This window comes from Pyricularia grisea (assembly GCF_004355905.1).
Source record: "Pyricularia grisea strain NI907 chromosome Unknown Pyricularia_grisea_NI907_Scaffold_8, whole genome shotgun sequence".
NCBI lineage: Eukaryota > Fungi > Ascomycota > Sordariomycetes > Magnaporthales > Pyriculariaceae > Pyricularia > Pyricularia grisea.
In genome coordinates, this window is record NW_022156721.1 from 1,126,244 (window position 1) to 1,142,271 (window position 16,028).

The following is a 16,028-nucleotide window of genomic DNA, read 5'->3' on the forward strand; positions in this document are numbered from 1 at the left end:
TAGGCAGCCTGCCCTATCACAGAAGCATTGTCATCACGTCAACCTCCCACGGCCTCGCCTTCTGAAGAATGATATATTGATATGAGCAAAAGCCCGAGTCGGGATATTTCCCCACAGGGATTCTTTTATCTTACCGCGCCCAACAAGTAAGATGATATATATCCTTAAAAAGTGGTTTGGCATCTGCGTTATATACAAAGCTCCCAGGTCATGGTCGAAATACCATCGTGCTGTCCAACGTTAAGCAAGCCTTTCTAGTTGGCCCACCTCTACTAAATCCCCCCTTAATTCTATAAACGTGCACTGACACGTCAATTTTTAATTTTCTTCCTGTATTCCAGGTCCCCCAAGACCCGCTCTGTCGACACCATGGTTTCCATGTCTACGGAATACTCCAAGGAGCAGGTGATCGCTTTGGCGGTTGTATTTATGATATTTCCCATAATATTCTACGGACTCCGAGTATGGGCTAGGCTACTGATCAGCCGCTTTATGTTGGATGACTACCTCGCTGGAGGAGCACTCGTACGTCTCTTGATTAGATGCGCATAGCTGGCTCTTGTGTTTGTTTGCTAAATATGGCATGTGCAAATCCTTTCCATCTGTTGCTCTTCTTTGCAGTTGGCAGGTGAGCAGATCGCGCCCGAACGTTTATCTAAACTTGGACGACACTGATTTCCCCCGCAGCGGCCTTTCGTGGACACTTGGGTGCTCACCAGCCATTACTCCCCGATGGAACAGCCGACATGAACGATCCAGGTCTAGCATTCTTTGAAGATGTTCGTTCAGCTCGATTCCGTTGTTTATCCTGCGTTTTTTCCCATTTTCCTTTGCTCGCATTGTCGAATACATGACTAACTTATCAATCCGCTGCACAGTCTAAGTTTGCCATGAATATGCTATCGATTCTCGGCCTCGGTCTGGTCAAGTCGTCCATTCTTGTCCTATACCTCCACCTTTTTCCCAACGCCTTATTTAAGAGGGTTGTGTTTGGCATGCTCGTCTACGTTATCACATGGACGGTCAGCTTCTTTTTCTCGCACCTCTTCACCTGCTCCCCCATTACGACCTTTATCGATTTCTTCGAGGGCAAGAATTGCGTTAACCAGACGGCCATGTTCCTTACGGTCCTATACACCAACGTCATCGCCGACTTTGCGATTTTGATCCTGCCGATCCCCTTGGTGGTGCGCCTCCAGCTTAAGCTCAAGACCAAGATCGCTGTCATTGGAATGCTAAGTCTAGGTGCCGCGTAAGTTGACAAGAGACCTTGGTGGTCGGATGGAAAGCCTCGACTGACAAGACACATTGTTCACAGAACCTGCGCCGTCAGTGTCACCCGCGTGATTGCCATCTACGGCGTCGCCCAGGAATATACCAAACATCCCAACGATATCATTTGTAAGATCAGCCACTGCTCTGATCAGAATCATCCGTGGGAACTGATATTTGGATGACCAGACTATACTGCTCCGGTTTTTTACTGGACGAACATTGAACTCTCAATGGCCGTAATTTGCGCCTGCCTACCGACGCTAAGACCTATCTGGACCCATTTTTATCCCAAGAAAACTGTTACCGGGAACACCTCGTACGAGCTCGGCTACGGTTCTAGCAGGAAGGTTCCCAGGAGGAACAACACTAAAAATAAGACATACATGGAGCTGAATGAAAGGGAACTCAATGCTGCCGAGTCTTCCAGGCGGGGGCAGCCCTTTGGCATGAATATTCTCAAGGAGACGGTGATATCTCAGACGGTGGAACTTGCGGGCAGCTCTAGCATTTCACACCTGCGGTCAGGTGAGGCTGGATTGTGCCCTGGGGAGTAGGCTCGATGTACGATTACTGATGGGGTTGCTGGCAAGAGGCCTGTAGACTAGGCCTTGGTAACGCGCAGTACTGTAATTGTCGCATTAGATAATCATATAGATTCAGTCGTCACATGACAGCTAGCGCTGAGTCAGCGATAAGAGCAGGATAAAAGAGCTTCCACGCTCTTTTGGCTAGCGCTACTGAACCCAATACATGGCTCTCCTACCTTATAATTCAGGCTGCACGTGTACGTTAGTGTGCGTCAGTAATTACTTCAGGAATGTCTAGGTAGGCAATGTGCCACGGGGTTCCGAAAAGTGGCGCATCCCCTCTCTATACATAATCCAAGAATCTCGTATCATGTAATAACGCACGACAATAATTAGGGCAAGTTCAGAATTGGTAGCATCCGGGATTGACAGACGCTGCCGAACCCCCTTCAACTTGCAGTCGGTGGCAAGGCAGACAGTGTACCTTTTGATGAACAGCGTCGAACGAGACACCAGCTGGGCTGGATCGCTCAAGGGTCCCCCGTCAAAGGTATCAACGGGTCTCCGCAGTAACCATTGGTCAGTTCGCGGCGGTTCAAGAACCGTGTCCATTCCAGGGGACCCCAACAACACAGTCCGTGCCTCTCAAGGACCGCACAAAAGCGCAACCACCGGAGCACCTCTGTCAAAAGCAACCTCTGTACCTTGGCCACCAACCCACGCTCGTTCCATCCCGACTTTATACACTCTTTTCCACCCTCGCGTGAAAATCCTGACTGCGCAATGGCGGTCTTGAACCTGCAGCGCCTTCTGGCTGGCCTGCAGCTCATCACAGTGGTAACATCTGCGGCAGTCGAACTTGGCTATCGCGCTGTCGCCACCGACTTAGAGCGCCTTGTCAAGTACTCCACCGTGGGCGTGTCTGTGCGCCAGCGATGGAGTGAGTTCGACGCGCCCGTGCCGGTTGTTGTCGTCAACGCCACGTGCGAAAGCGACATCAAAGCGGTGGTCAAGTACTGCAGCAAGAACAAGGTCCCCTTCCTCCCTCAGAACGGCGGCAATGGCTGGGCTTCGCTCAAGTTTAATACCCCTGGCGTTATTTTCAACCTTGCGGGCCTGAATCAAGTCGTGGTCAGTGCAGACAAGCAGACTGCCCGCGTCGGCGGCGGTGCCATCATATCCGACGTGGTCGCCGCTGCTGATGCGGCCGGTGTGCTCGTCCAGACTGGCAATTGCAACTGCGTCGGCGCACTCGGCGCCGGCCTCGGCGGTGGCTATGGTAACCTCATCGGCGAGCTGGGCATGGCCGTCGACAACATGTTGTCCCTCCGGGTGATCACCGCCGCCGGGGAGGCGATCAATGTCAGCCCGTCTTCCAACCCGGATCTTTGGTGGGCTATGCGCGGCGCTGGCCCCAACTTCGGCGTCGTCACCCACGCCACCTATAAGGCCGTCCCCACCGCCAACCGCAACGCCTGGCTCATGACTCTGACCTTTGAGGGTTCCAGGGTCGCCGAGATTGCGCAGGCCGTGGAAGACCTACCCCTCCTGCCCAAGCAGGTCGTCTTCTTCATCCTTTCCAACTCGGCCATCATGGTTACTGGCTTCCTCCGCGGTGGCAGCGAGGAGGCTGGCCGCAAGGCGTTCGCACCTCTCTATGCCCTTTCCCCGCTCACCCAGAGCTCCCACGTCGCCCCGTACACTGGTTGGAACGCCCCCAACGATTTCTTCTGTGCCCGTGGCGACCGGAAGCCCGCCTTCACCACTGCCCTCCCCAACATGAAGGCCTTGTCCTGGCCCGCCGTCTGGGACTTGTACGACAGCTTCCAGAAGCTGCCCGGTGCCCAGAACTCGGCTGTCCTTGTTGAGCGTTACAACCTTACCAAGGCTCAGTCCGTTGGTCGCGGTGCTACCGCCGTTCACGATGAGCTGCGCTTCAATTCCTTCGGTCAGGCCGTTGTTATTCCTTGGTACAAGGACGCGGCCCTCGATGGCCAAGCCCTTGACTTTGCTTCCCAAGTGCGTGATATTTGGAGCGGTCCTGCCGGCGGCAAACGCAACCCTGCGTAAGTGCTCTCTTCACTTTTTTTCCCACTTAGTTTCGGAATGGCAGAAGCTCACAAAAGCCCCTTTTGCTGTAGTTATATTAATTTTGCCCATGGGGACGAAGACCTGGCCGCCATTTATGGCTCCAGCCTACCCCGTTTCCAGGAGCTGAAGAAGCGTTATGATCCTAACAATGTGTTTGGACAATGGTTCAGCCTCGCATAAACTCGAAATGTGGAAGATATTTTAATCACGGTTTTCATAAAATGAAATGGAGCAAGCGCATGGTTGGCAAACTACCCTTAAATCATACCATAGTGCGGCAGTTTGAGACGATGATATTAGCCTAAGGCCAGCATATCCTGAGTCTCACCCGAGAAATTTGAAAGTGCTATAACCAAAGAAAGGTCGGGGGCTCAATTGGGCGCAGTCTTGGGTTCAAGGATTCCTAAAACGTTGTATACAAATGAGGAGATCTATGGGTGCGTTGCTGGTTGGACATCATAGATAACAGCCCAAGCGCGGACGACAGTTTCCTCCCACTTCCCAAGATCTTTTTCGTCGGGGACAAAGTTCGATTATTGTTTTATAATCAATTGTGCGTCCGCTTTCGAACAGCCGGCTATGGAGGCGGCCAACAGGACTGGCATATGGTTATCGAGATACTGCGTCGCAGGACGCCCGGAATATTAATCAGTTATACCTATTTTGGCCCCTAAGCACCTTTGAAAACAAGCGAACTGGGCGCTCGTTATTCGCGAATTGACCAAGCCTTTTTATTAGGTGCCATGCATACGTTTGAGCCTTTTACGAAATGTTTATTAGTCCACCCGGTATTATTGCGTAAAGGTAAAGTCCACCAAAGCTAGCAAAATCAGGAAGGTGGGGGAGAAACAAAAACAACAACAATGGATGGCCGAATTCTGTTGTAAGTTTACAGCGCGTTAACAAAGAAGTTTAATGTATATCCGCCCAGTGCATGGCCTCCTTTTGCCAAATTGTACCTTATTTGTAAACCAGATAGGGTATACAATCTTGTAAAGTGCAGATTGACATAATGTAACCCAGTTGATTGCCGCAATGTTACCCCAATTCATCCTCCCAATAAGCTGAGTGGAGGGCAAGGCAAATAGGAACAAACCCGGCATACACCGTACCCCTTACGAAACCTACCTGACCGAAGAGAACCAGTGTAACAGCCTTTATTATGTCCAAGGCCTGGCTTTAATCCCACGACTTTCTACTTTCGTCCTGTCGCCAATCACATCACACCACCGTGCTTATTCGCAATCTAGAATTTTTCCGGCGCTTTTAGTGATTGTTGGGTTGCATTGCAGGCGCTATTTGACGAGTACGACAAGCGGTAAACTCGGCTAAAAGTTTATTTTTTCAGTCTATCGGATGTGGCTTGCAGGTCCCCCCCCCCCCCCCCCCCTAATGTGCCTTAAAAGTATAGCAGTCAAAGTTTTGCATAGGGAAGCTTGCTAGATTCTGACTGTGGTAATTTTCCGTACTTTTAACCAAAGAGTTCTGGCTCGAAAACTATCTGTTTCCAGCGAAAGGTCTGCCATCTACTCCTTCTCCCACATCAATTTCTTTGCATCGGCTTAGCTTCTGTTTACAGATTAACAGCCGAAACCTGTTGCTCTCCGACGTTTCCTAGCTAATTGCCGGAATGCCACCCCAAGTTACCCTTTTAAAAGGCTCGGTGGAAGGAAAGGCCAATAGGAACGAATCTGTCACAAAACGCGCCCCTAACCAACATCAACTTTACCCCCAATCCTTCGTTATAAACCCGTAACTCGCAACCAACTTTATATTTGATTATATATGTATAGCGACCTATTGGGGGTAAAAAATAATGGCAACGCGCCCGAATCTTTAAAATATCCTTACAATTTGTAAACGAAATACCCACGTATTGTAACTCCATTGTCGATAACTCCCCAATTTATATCCTTACAACAGGTACAATTTATCAAAAGGCTTCCTAATAAATATATTTGCGGTTATAGGCAAATCTTTACATATATTAATATAATCGTATTATTAAAACTAGCCGGATAATTATGCCTATTTAGGGATATTCGTTTACCTCTGCGTAATTACCCATACCCAAATATCGCGTTACCGTCGTTAAATTAATATTAACGAAAAAGGTTATAAACCAAAAGTACGTAAAATATATTAATAACCTGGTTACCTACTTTCTTTTTTGGTAAAATTCCATTTCCCTTTTATAAAAGTTTTTTACCTTAACCTTACCCGCTATTAACTTTTATTTCGATCCCATTAATTCTTTTTATAATCGCAAAATAAAAAAAATTTATTAATTTTTCCAATACTACAAATATTAATATAAAAAATCAAATCTTTTACAACTTCCGCATTATATATTCCTACTTTAAAAATTATAACGCTAAAAACACAATTACCGGCGAAAAAATTAACCTAAAATTAAATCCTAAAAAATACCGATTTAAAGGTAAAATTTTAACGTATAAATTATTTGCAGGCGGAATTGGCATCCCTTTTCTTCACTTAAATTACCCTAAACTAAACGGTAACCTAATTATTACTACCAGACTTAAGCCAAATCTTTAAAACCTTTTCGAATATTACGGTAGTTAATTATTTTTTAAATCGATTTTGCTTATTATTAACCAGGTAATTTTTCGCTTGGAATTTATATATAAAAGATTATTTGTCCACGGGAATATTAAACCTAACAATTTTTATATCGGCATCGGCATATAAAATAACGTTATTTACGTAACTGGCCTTAATTTAATTTCGGCTATTAACGGAACGTATAAAAAATAATTTTTCTTAAATTTCTATAAACGATATTTAATTAACGTTAGTTAAACAACTTGTTACCACGATATAAAAACATTGGGCCGGATGTTAGTTTACCTCCGTAATGGTATAACGTAGTCGGAATTGGTTAAAACTCCCCTAAATATTCTTCGCGATCGGCTCCTAAATACGTTTTTCTTTTATTCGGATTATTTAACCAATTTAAACTTTAAAAAAAAACCTAATTATAAATTTCTGCGGTAAAAATTCCGGACGTTATATATTAACAAAAGATATCTGCACGACTGGGTCTTTAACTGGACTACGAAAAGATACATTGGCCAAAGCAGCAAAACCGCGACGACTGGAAAAGGACTTGTGGAACAGCCCGACTATGGTCCAATAAATTAGCAAAAACTTTAAAAAAAAATAAAACGACTTAACGGCAAATATATATATATATAACCTAAAATAAATTAATTTAAAAATACTGTTATTTAAAATTGGAAACGATAAACGATATTTGTTAATTCGGCTTACGTTTTAATTTCCAAAACCTACAAAATAAAATTAAACAGGATTATAAACAAAACCCTATAACCATCCACCCGTCGCAATTCGAAAAACTGCTTAATAAATATCTAAATATAATAAAGGCCCTCGATCGCTTATTTAAAAAACAACCGCGGCCCTCAAACGATAAAATAACCGAAATAATATAAACAATTATCGAACAAATATAAAAATTCCATCTATTTCCTTCCGGCTCATATTAATTTTTGGTATTAATAAACCACCTTTAACTTTGGCCGGCCTAAACATAAAATAAAATCGGATTAGTAATCCGCCTTTTTTAAATTAATATATTCGACACTGGCGGTTTTTTATATTACGGTACTTGCTTTTAAAACCATTTGGGCTCTATATTTTAAAAAAATTTCGGAACGCGGGTAATTAAACCATTTTTTCAATTAACAATTTCGATTTTTTATATACTAATAATTATACAAAATTAAATTTAATAACGTTTGCCGACAAATATGGGATATAACCAATAAAGAATGGGCCAAAACCTTAAAATTATAAAAATAATACTTTTGCTAGCATATTGGCAAATATAAATTGGTTAATCACATAATCAACACTGAAAAAATAAAGGTAAAAAGCGCTTTATAACTCGTTAACGTTTTATTTCCGCTTATTCTAATTTAATAATCTTTTGGGGTTTTATTTACACCTTTCCCACATTGCTTTTTTACACTTTTTTCGATAATTGGTAATATTTCGAATATTTTGCAAAACCTAAACGCCGATACGTATTTAATAATCGATACGTTATTTAGAAAACAATTAAAATACTTTATTCGAATTTATTTTAAATATTACCAAATTTAAATTTTATTAAATATTGTTGGTATTTTTTATTCGTCATTTTTTATTTTGGCCACAAAAACTACCTTATTTACCTTGGCAAATAAAATTAGCCAATTACCATTTTAAATGGATAAAATATTATCCTATTAACAAATCCTCCAACCTTTATTTGGAAACCTTTATTAAAACGATAATAACGAAAATAAACCCATCAAACCATATATTACGCCTCGAAAAAAACAAATAAATATATAAAAACCACGTTACAAATCGACGAATTTCCATTAATTGGATTGTATCCGAAAGCCCCGCCGGTATATTATAGGTGGTTAAAGCGAAAATCGAACGACATACGCAATAGCCTACTCGCCTTTCCGCGGCCGGCTTTCTTCCCAATAAACTTTATACAAAGCATATATTACGGGCGAATAATTGGGACGTCTAACTAATAGCGATTTAAAACATATAATATAACGTTGCAATTGAAAAAAAAATTCCTTAAATGTTTTAAAATATACGAGCTAGAATATAAAAATTAATTTTAAGAATTCGCGTTAAAACAGAATTAAAATAGGCCCTCATAATAAATATAAAACACAAAATAGGCTATAATTAAATCGTTTTATCGTTAAAAGCTATTCCAAACCAAAAACCCCTAATCTTATTTATAATACCCTTAATTCCTTCCGACTCCTTTTTATTAAAAACAATTCCAAAATATAACCGAATAACCTTAATACGTTCCGCTTCGGTACGGAATTTAAGGTTTAATTTCAAATTCCCTTCCCTCCGCCATTTCAACCTATTTTAATATAATACAATAAAACCGTCCAGTTCGCCATCTATAATATCCTTTATATTCGTTCTCCCAAATATAATTAGGGGTTCATTTAATATTATAAATCGCTAAAACAACAATTTACGTAATACGAAATATATACGGCTTATATTATACGTATTTAAAATCTCGATATCCTCGGGCAGGAACTTAAAATCCGAATTAAAACAACATATTGGCTACCATTCCTCACCAGGGCCACGTCGGAATTAATATACCTATAACCGCCTAATCTAATCGACCTGCTATACAATCGCCTATTTTACTATTCGCATTTCCGTTTAAAATTTTATATACTGTAAACCGTTCGGTTTAATACCTCCCGTTCCCTCGAATAATAATACAAGTTTGGGTGGACCGTATCCACCAAAACCCATATCGAATAAATAATATACGCCACCGATTTTAATAATATTAATACAATGTACAAATCCGCCGAATTTACCGTTGCAGGGCTTAAAAACTCGCGAACCTACTAATATAACGTCGAATCCTAGCGATAGGAAGACCGTATTAAATAATTGGTTCGTTTTAAAGTACCAACCACCGCGGCGGTAACGGATAATCTTTTTATAAAAACGCGTCGGCGAAATACCGAACCTTTTATACCAGGAATAATAAACTTAAAAATTCTTATAAAACACGCTAATAAAATGGTATTTTTTAAAAAAAGTAAAATAAACTAACTATTAAATAAATGTAAATTTGCTAACGGAAAAAATTCGCTATGTAAAAAAAAGGTAAATTTAATTAAAATATTTAATTATTTCGAAATTGGCGTATTTTGGCCGTTTGTATTGCTAAATTTCTATTATATTAATAAAACGAACCGATAATAATTGGCGCGACAGGCTTCGGAAACAAACTAACGTTTTAGGGATAATTATTATTGTAATTTACTTGCTACAAAAAGATTTAATGTAAAAATTTTTTTTCATTTTAAAATCTTCGGAAAAACTAAAATTGGTGCGGTTAATTAAAATATATAACCGCGGAATTAATAACCTTTATATCATTTCGACTATTTGCGTTAAAACATTCTCCATAGGCAAAAAGGTTTAAAACACTTAAACCGCCATACGTTCCGTAAGGCAAATGAAAAAATTTAATAATCCTTTAAACCCTTAATATATTGCGCGGAACGTATATACGTTTAACACCATATAGGATTTATAACCCCAAGATTTTACCGTTAACGGAATATTGGAACGTTATATTGTAACCTTTTTATATATTACGCATATTAACGATTTAATGCAAATTTTTACTTATACGTAACCAAAATAGGGATAAAATATTGGTAATGTAATGTAAATAACTATAACGAATAATATTATAAAATTACAATTTTGGACGTTTTTTTGTTTCCGTAATAAGGTTAAATTGGTATTATTTTAATACCGGCGATAAATATTCGGCCTAAAATTTCGGGTTTGGCGTAAAATTGGTAATATAATATAAATTTTATACGGTAACGCCGAAATAATTACCGTATTGGATAAAAAAAAAAATATTGGTAATATAATTCGAAAAAATGGAATTGTAATTAATATTCGTTTAAATGTTATTTCGCCGCAAAAAATTAAACGTTACAAAATTGGTAATAAAAACCGAAAAATTTGGGACTAATAAAAAAATATTACGATTTTCGCGTTCCTACTTTTTTTCGACGTAACGGGAATTATTACAAAAAAATAATAGGGCCAAAATATTAGGCGTTATACCTAAACCGTTTACAAAAAAACAAAAAACAAAATATAGGACGTATATTTTTTATTCAAAAATCGGTTATTTATTCTACATTAAATCGGCCACCGATATTATAATTCGATTTTACAACCGCGGATATAGTTTATTTAAAAACTAATAGGTTCGCCTATTGGTTAAAAATTGTATAAAATATACCTTATATCCTTGTAAAAATACCGAATAGGTTATTTTTACATATTACCAATATTAATTAAAAGTAATAAAATTATTATTACAAAAATCACCAAAAACCATATTTGGACCTTTTTTCGCGGAATTTAATTAGGCGTAAACGAATAGGTATAAGAATACCCATTGGCGAATTTAACCTATCGAATATGCCTAAGGCGATACGTTATACGCGTAGGACGGAAAAGCTCCCTTCCCTTCCCTTCCCTCCCCTGTGTTTAACGTTGCGTACCCCCTATTCGGCACCCCCCCTGTTCGGTACCCTGAAAATCTAATAACGAAATGCCTACTTTTATAAATTAATTTAAATATAAAATTATTAACGGACAAAAATATAATCGTTTTCACGTTTCTCCGGCTTATTAACCTCTTTTTTATCAGTTAAAGGTTCCAAATTTTTTATATTATTTTCCTATAATCTAATAATGTTTTGTTTATTAACCAAAAGCTCGTTTAAATCCGGAATTACCCTTTTCCTTTTAGCCGGCCGTATTACCTCCAATTATATTTCCAATAGGCTGATTTTTTGCTGGGCGTTAGCCAAAAGGGTATTTTTAATTTCGAAACTTTTTTGGACTTTTGCAAATAAAAGACGTAAAATAGCGTTAGTTTTGTTGGATTGGGAAAGTTTTTATAGTTAAAATCGGACATTTCGGGTCGTTTTAGGGGTTTTCCAAATAAATAAAAACGGGTCGTTAATTTTTTGGGCTGGGTTTTCCGGTATTTATCCCTTTGTAAACCGTTATTTTTATTTTTTATAACGTTGGCGTTGTTATTTTTTAATAAAAAAGGGTTTAAAAGTGGTTTAACCAAATTTACCGGCCATAACCCCGTTATACGCCGACCAAATTAAATGGTTTTTGCTATAAATGCTTTTAATTTGGTTTTTCGATAATAAAATAGGAAATTTCGTTTTCCAATAATTGTTAAATAGCAAAATTGGCTAATAAATCCAAATTGGCGTCGATAAGCTTTTTTTAACGGCCCAAAAACCGATAAATCCAATGGTTAAAAAACGTATAACGAATAAAGGGGTAAATATAGGAATTAAATATTATTTTGCAAACAAAAAAGCATAAATTCGTCCGTTATATATAATCTATGGCCATCCAAAATTAATAACCGTTTTTTAGGGGTTAAAGGTTGGGTATACGAAATAAATACCTTTTTTAACCATTCGATAACCGTTTCGTTATTTGTTTACCCGTTTTCGGTTACGTAAAATTACCAATTATCGAAAAAGCTTAAATCCGTCGGAAACCATTATTATTATACGTTTTTTCCTTTAAATATAATAAAAAGAAAAAAGGCAACGCCCGTAACCGATATATATTCGATTATAGTCGTCCAACCCCGCGTTCCGGGCTTTTTCCGTTATAACGGCCGGATCCCGTTAAACCTTAATACCAGGCCGTTAAATCCTTTACTTTTTATTATACCGGTTTCGTCCATATTCCAACGGTTTTTCGGTTTAATAACGTTAACAACCGGGTTGGTAATATAAAGCTACCAAAATTTAATTATTTCCGTAATAGCGTTATTAACCCGGGCGTTATTTATTCGACGGGGCCTTTGGGTTTTAAGGATTGGATAACGAGCCAAAAAACGAGTTATCCAACGTTTTCCAAGGCCTTTTATCTTTCCGGCGGCTTAAAGAATTCGTTCGGCAAAAAAGCGTAATTTTTAATGCGTTGGCGGAAGCCCTAAAATTATTTGGGTAAATACCTAATTAGCCAAATGCTTTTCCTATTCCGTAAAAAGCCTTTAAAAAGGGCTTTATATTTTTTTATAAGGTTAAGAACCTTTAAATTAATTTTTAAGTGTAGACCTAGGTATTCCCCATTTTCGGGAGGTTTTTGCAATTGGATTGCCATTATTAACGTCGTTAATTGCAGATATAAGCTGTTTTTTAATATATTGCTTTATTGGAAAATGGAGAATTAAGATTAAAAAAAAGTAAATCCAAAAGTGAAAGATTTATCGAGATATTTATAATAAAAGTTGGAAAATAAAAATAAAAATGTTATTATTTTTGGGTGCCGAATAGGGGGGGTGCCGAATAGGGGGTGCGTAACGTTACCTATATTTACTATAACGGTTTAAATTATCGCCTACCTCTCCTCTTATTCCCAACTCCTACTTTATTGGTATTACCAATCCCTAAATATTTACTGGGACCTAACCCAAAAACCATTTAATAGGGTAAATCGTATGTATAATAATTTATAATGTTAGGGTTTTTTTATTTTTGGTTTATATTATTTTGTCGTACTGGTATTATATAGGCAATCCAAACAATATTCGCATATTTGCTCCGTTTTTATCCAAAATGGTCCTAAAATATCAAATTTGGGTTATATTTTAACAATAAACTATTAAAGCCCATTTTTTATAAATGGGCTAAATATTAAAATTTACCCCAAATAAATTGGTAAAATAATTATTATTAACCTAATATTATTCCGGTCCAAAGTTAATTAATATTCTTTCCTAAACTCTGGAAAAAAATAAAATAAAAAGGGAATAAAATTATTTAAACAATTATACTTAACCCAAAATACGACGTTTAAAAAAATACAATTACCCAAATATATTAACTTTTATTATTCCAAAATTAATGGCCTATCCACAATTTTGGAAATAAAAAATCTTTTAATTTTTTATATCCTATCCAATTAATTTAATTATTATATATCGAATCCTATATTTAATTAGGCCTTTTCCGGATAACCCCTTTGGACCACCTATAATAAAACGTAACGATTATTTTATTCGGTTTCCCGAAACCGAATCGGCGGCGAATACGGTATATAATATTTTAAAACATTTTTACAAATGGGATTTACCATTTAAAAAAAAATATTTGGAAAAACGTTTCGCAAAGGTTTACAAAAATAAAAACGAAAAGGAAATAAATTAAAATAAGGATAAAGATAATTAAAAATACGAAATTCGAATGTAATGAATACGCGATACGCCCTATCGAAAAGCTAATTTCCAAATTCGATAATTAAATTGTGCTATTATTATAAATCGTATTTTTAAATTTTTCGAGCAAATTTACTAAAAATACGGGGATATTTTTGGCAAATTTGGCGATTATATATACTACTATTATTTTCGCAATTTTTATAAATATATATAAACGTATTTTTATTAGGATAATTTTATTTTGGCTCGGAAAAAAAGGTTTTTATTATACGATAAATAAAATTTTGGAGCCTGGTATAAAGAAAAATCAGGTAAAATTATCCAACGAATTATCGAAAAATGGTATAAAGGTTTTAGCTTAAATAAAAAAATATTATCCTCAATCCCTAACGAATTTAAATATAATATAATATCGCTCCCCAACGGGCCCAAATATAATTTAACGTCGTTCCCTAACGAATTTAAATTTAAAATAGCAAAATTTATATTTTAGTACGATTTTGCTGTTTTCGCATAAACCAGCCGGCATTTTAATTATTTGGCAATTAAAAAGCTATACCGACAAAACTCGAAAAACGACAGGCTTATAGTATTAATTTGGGCAATTGTAATTGGGAAAATATTGGTTACGGAAAAGGCTTTAAAAGCTGGTACGGACGTTAATTTGCGGTTCGATATCCGGAAAAACGATAAACCTTTTAGTAAATATTCTATAATTAACTGGAAAAACAAAATAGGGTGAACACTATTATTTTATGCCGTCGATTCCGGATCCGCAGCCCTGGTACGGCTGCTTTTAAAATCGAAAGCCCACGTAAATTTGGTAAATAATAAAACTAACGGCCGAATACCGCTATCGTTTACCGCTAAACGTAAATCCGAATCCGTTATAAAATTACTGTTGGAAATAAAAGCGAAAACAAATTTTAAAACCAAAAAAGGTAAAATACCGCTAATATTTATTATAATTTATAATTCTAAAACTGTAGTACGGTTACTTTTAAAAACAAAGGCGAAAATAAATTTAAAAAACCGCCATAGCCGAACGGCGTTATAGCACGCAATTCGAGTTAAACGCAAAGCCGTTATACGGTTGTTTTTAAAATCAAAGGCCCAAATAAATTGGAAAAACCACCGTAGCGATATACTATTATCGATTACCGTAAAAAATCGGTCCGAATTTATTATACGGCTATTTTTAAAAACAAAAGCGAAAATAAATATAAAAAATAGTAATGGCCGGATACCGTTATGGTATGCCGTTTTTTGTAAATTTAAAGCTATAATATAGCTGTTTTTGGAAACGGGTGCTAAAATGGAGTTAACGTTATCGTTGGTCGCTAAACCCGAATATAAGGAATTTTCAAAGTTTTTTTTCGCTGTTAAAAAAGCTAAAAATTGGAAATTAACGGTTCGGAAAAAGCTAAATTTCCGATAATTAATAAAATAAAATAAATTTTTACCATTATTTAAAGATTTATAATATTTAATTAGTTTTAAAAATGGTTCGCTGGTATTTAGGGGAACGTCGGGGAAGGTGGGTATTTAGCCTAAATATTTTTTCGGGATTTAATATTAAATTTATAATGGGCGCTTTAAAGCCCTGCCATTTTTTTAATTAATAAAAAAAATGCAAATCTGCCTAAAAAAAAATTACTAACAAATTGGATATTATCCATCGCATTAAAATTGCTTGCAGTAAATTTGTTGGCAATCGTTAAATAAAATTAAAAAATGGAATATATTAAATTTTAAAAATGCCTTTAAATAATTTTACTTCGTATAAGGACGGAAAAAAGGAAAAACAAAAATTAAACGAACGGGAATATTGTCCGTAATATATTAAATACCAAATTTATAAATATTTAAAACCGACAAATTCCTATATCTTTTTACGTAATAATATTGTTGGAAAATAACTATAAATTATAAACATTTTATTAAGTTCGACGCCTTAACTCTAAATATTTTGGTCGACAAATTCGTGGTATATAGTTCGGAAATTCTATTTGCGATTGCAATATTATAATTAAATTACAGGTCGTAGGGTTAACGAAAACAATTACAAATGGCCTACATTATATATATGGTAATAGTCGTTACAATTATTACGAAATCGAAAAAATAAAAACAACCGTTAGTTTGCAATGGTCGATAATAATTTAATAAAACCTTTTACTAAATTTAACATAGTTTGCAATTGGTAATATTATATTATATAGGGAATACATACCTTTTTGGTTGGCCGCATAATTTTTCCCGGCGCGTATTTATTATTAACCGTAGTATATTGGTAAACG

General features: G+C 37.0%; 2 protein-coding genes across 2 annotated transcripts; both read left to right on the forward strand.

Annotated features, from left to right (window-relative positions):
• Window positions 1-239: 239 nt before the first annotated feature.
• Window positions 240-1,829, forward strand: PgNI_12090 (uncharacterized protein; the record flags this gene model as incomplete). Its single annotated transcript, XM_031132045.1, has 6 exons — window positions 240-525; window positions 622-628; window positions 688-779; window positions 879-1,252; window positions 1,319-1,401; window positions 1,462-1,829. The coding sequence occupies exons 1-6, from the start codon at window positions 370-372 to the stop codon at window positions 1,827-1,829; spliced, it is 1,080 nt and encodes a 359-aa protein (XP_030977133.1). The 5' UTR covers window positions 240-369.
• Window positions 1,830-2,268: 439 nt separating this feature from the next.
• On the forward strand, window positions 2,269-4,298 carry PgNI_12091 (uncharacterized protein). Its single transcript, XM_031132046.1, has 2 exons — window positions 2,269-3,868; window positions 3,944-4,298. The coding sequence occupies exons 1-2, from the start codon at window positions 2,586-2,588 to the stop codon at window positions 4,071-4,073; spliced, it is 1,413 nt and encodes a 470-aa protein (XP_030977132.1). The 5' UTR covers window positions 2,269-2,585; the 3' UTR covers window positions 4,074-4,298.
• Window positions 4,299-16,028: the final 11,730 nt, after the last annotated feature.

Bases quoted from the DNA above. Each gene is read 5' to 3' on its own strand.
- PgNI_12091 (XM_031132046.1), top strand. From the start codon at position 2,586: ATGGCGGTCTTGAACCTGCAGCGCCTTCTGGCTGGCCTGCAGCTCATC. The intron at 3,869-3,943 runs GTAAGTGCTCTC...CTTTTGCTGTAG, and splicing joins GGCGGCAAACGCAACCCTGC to TTATATTAATTTTGCCCATG.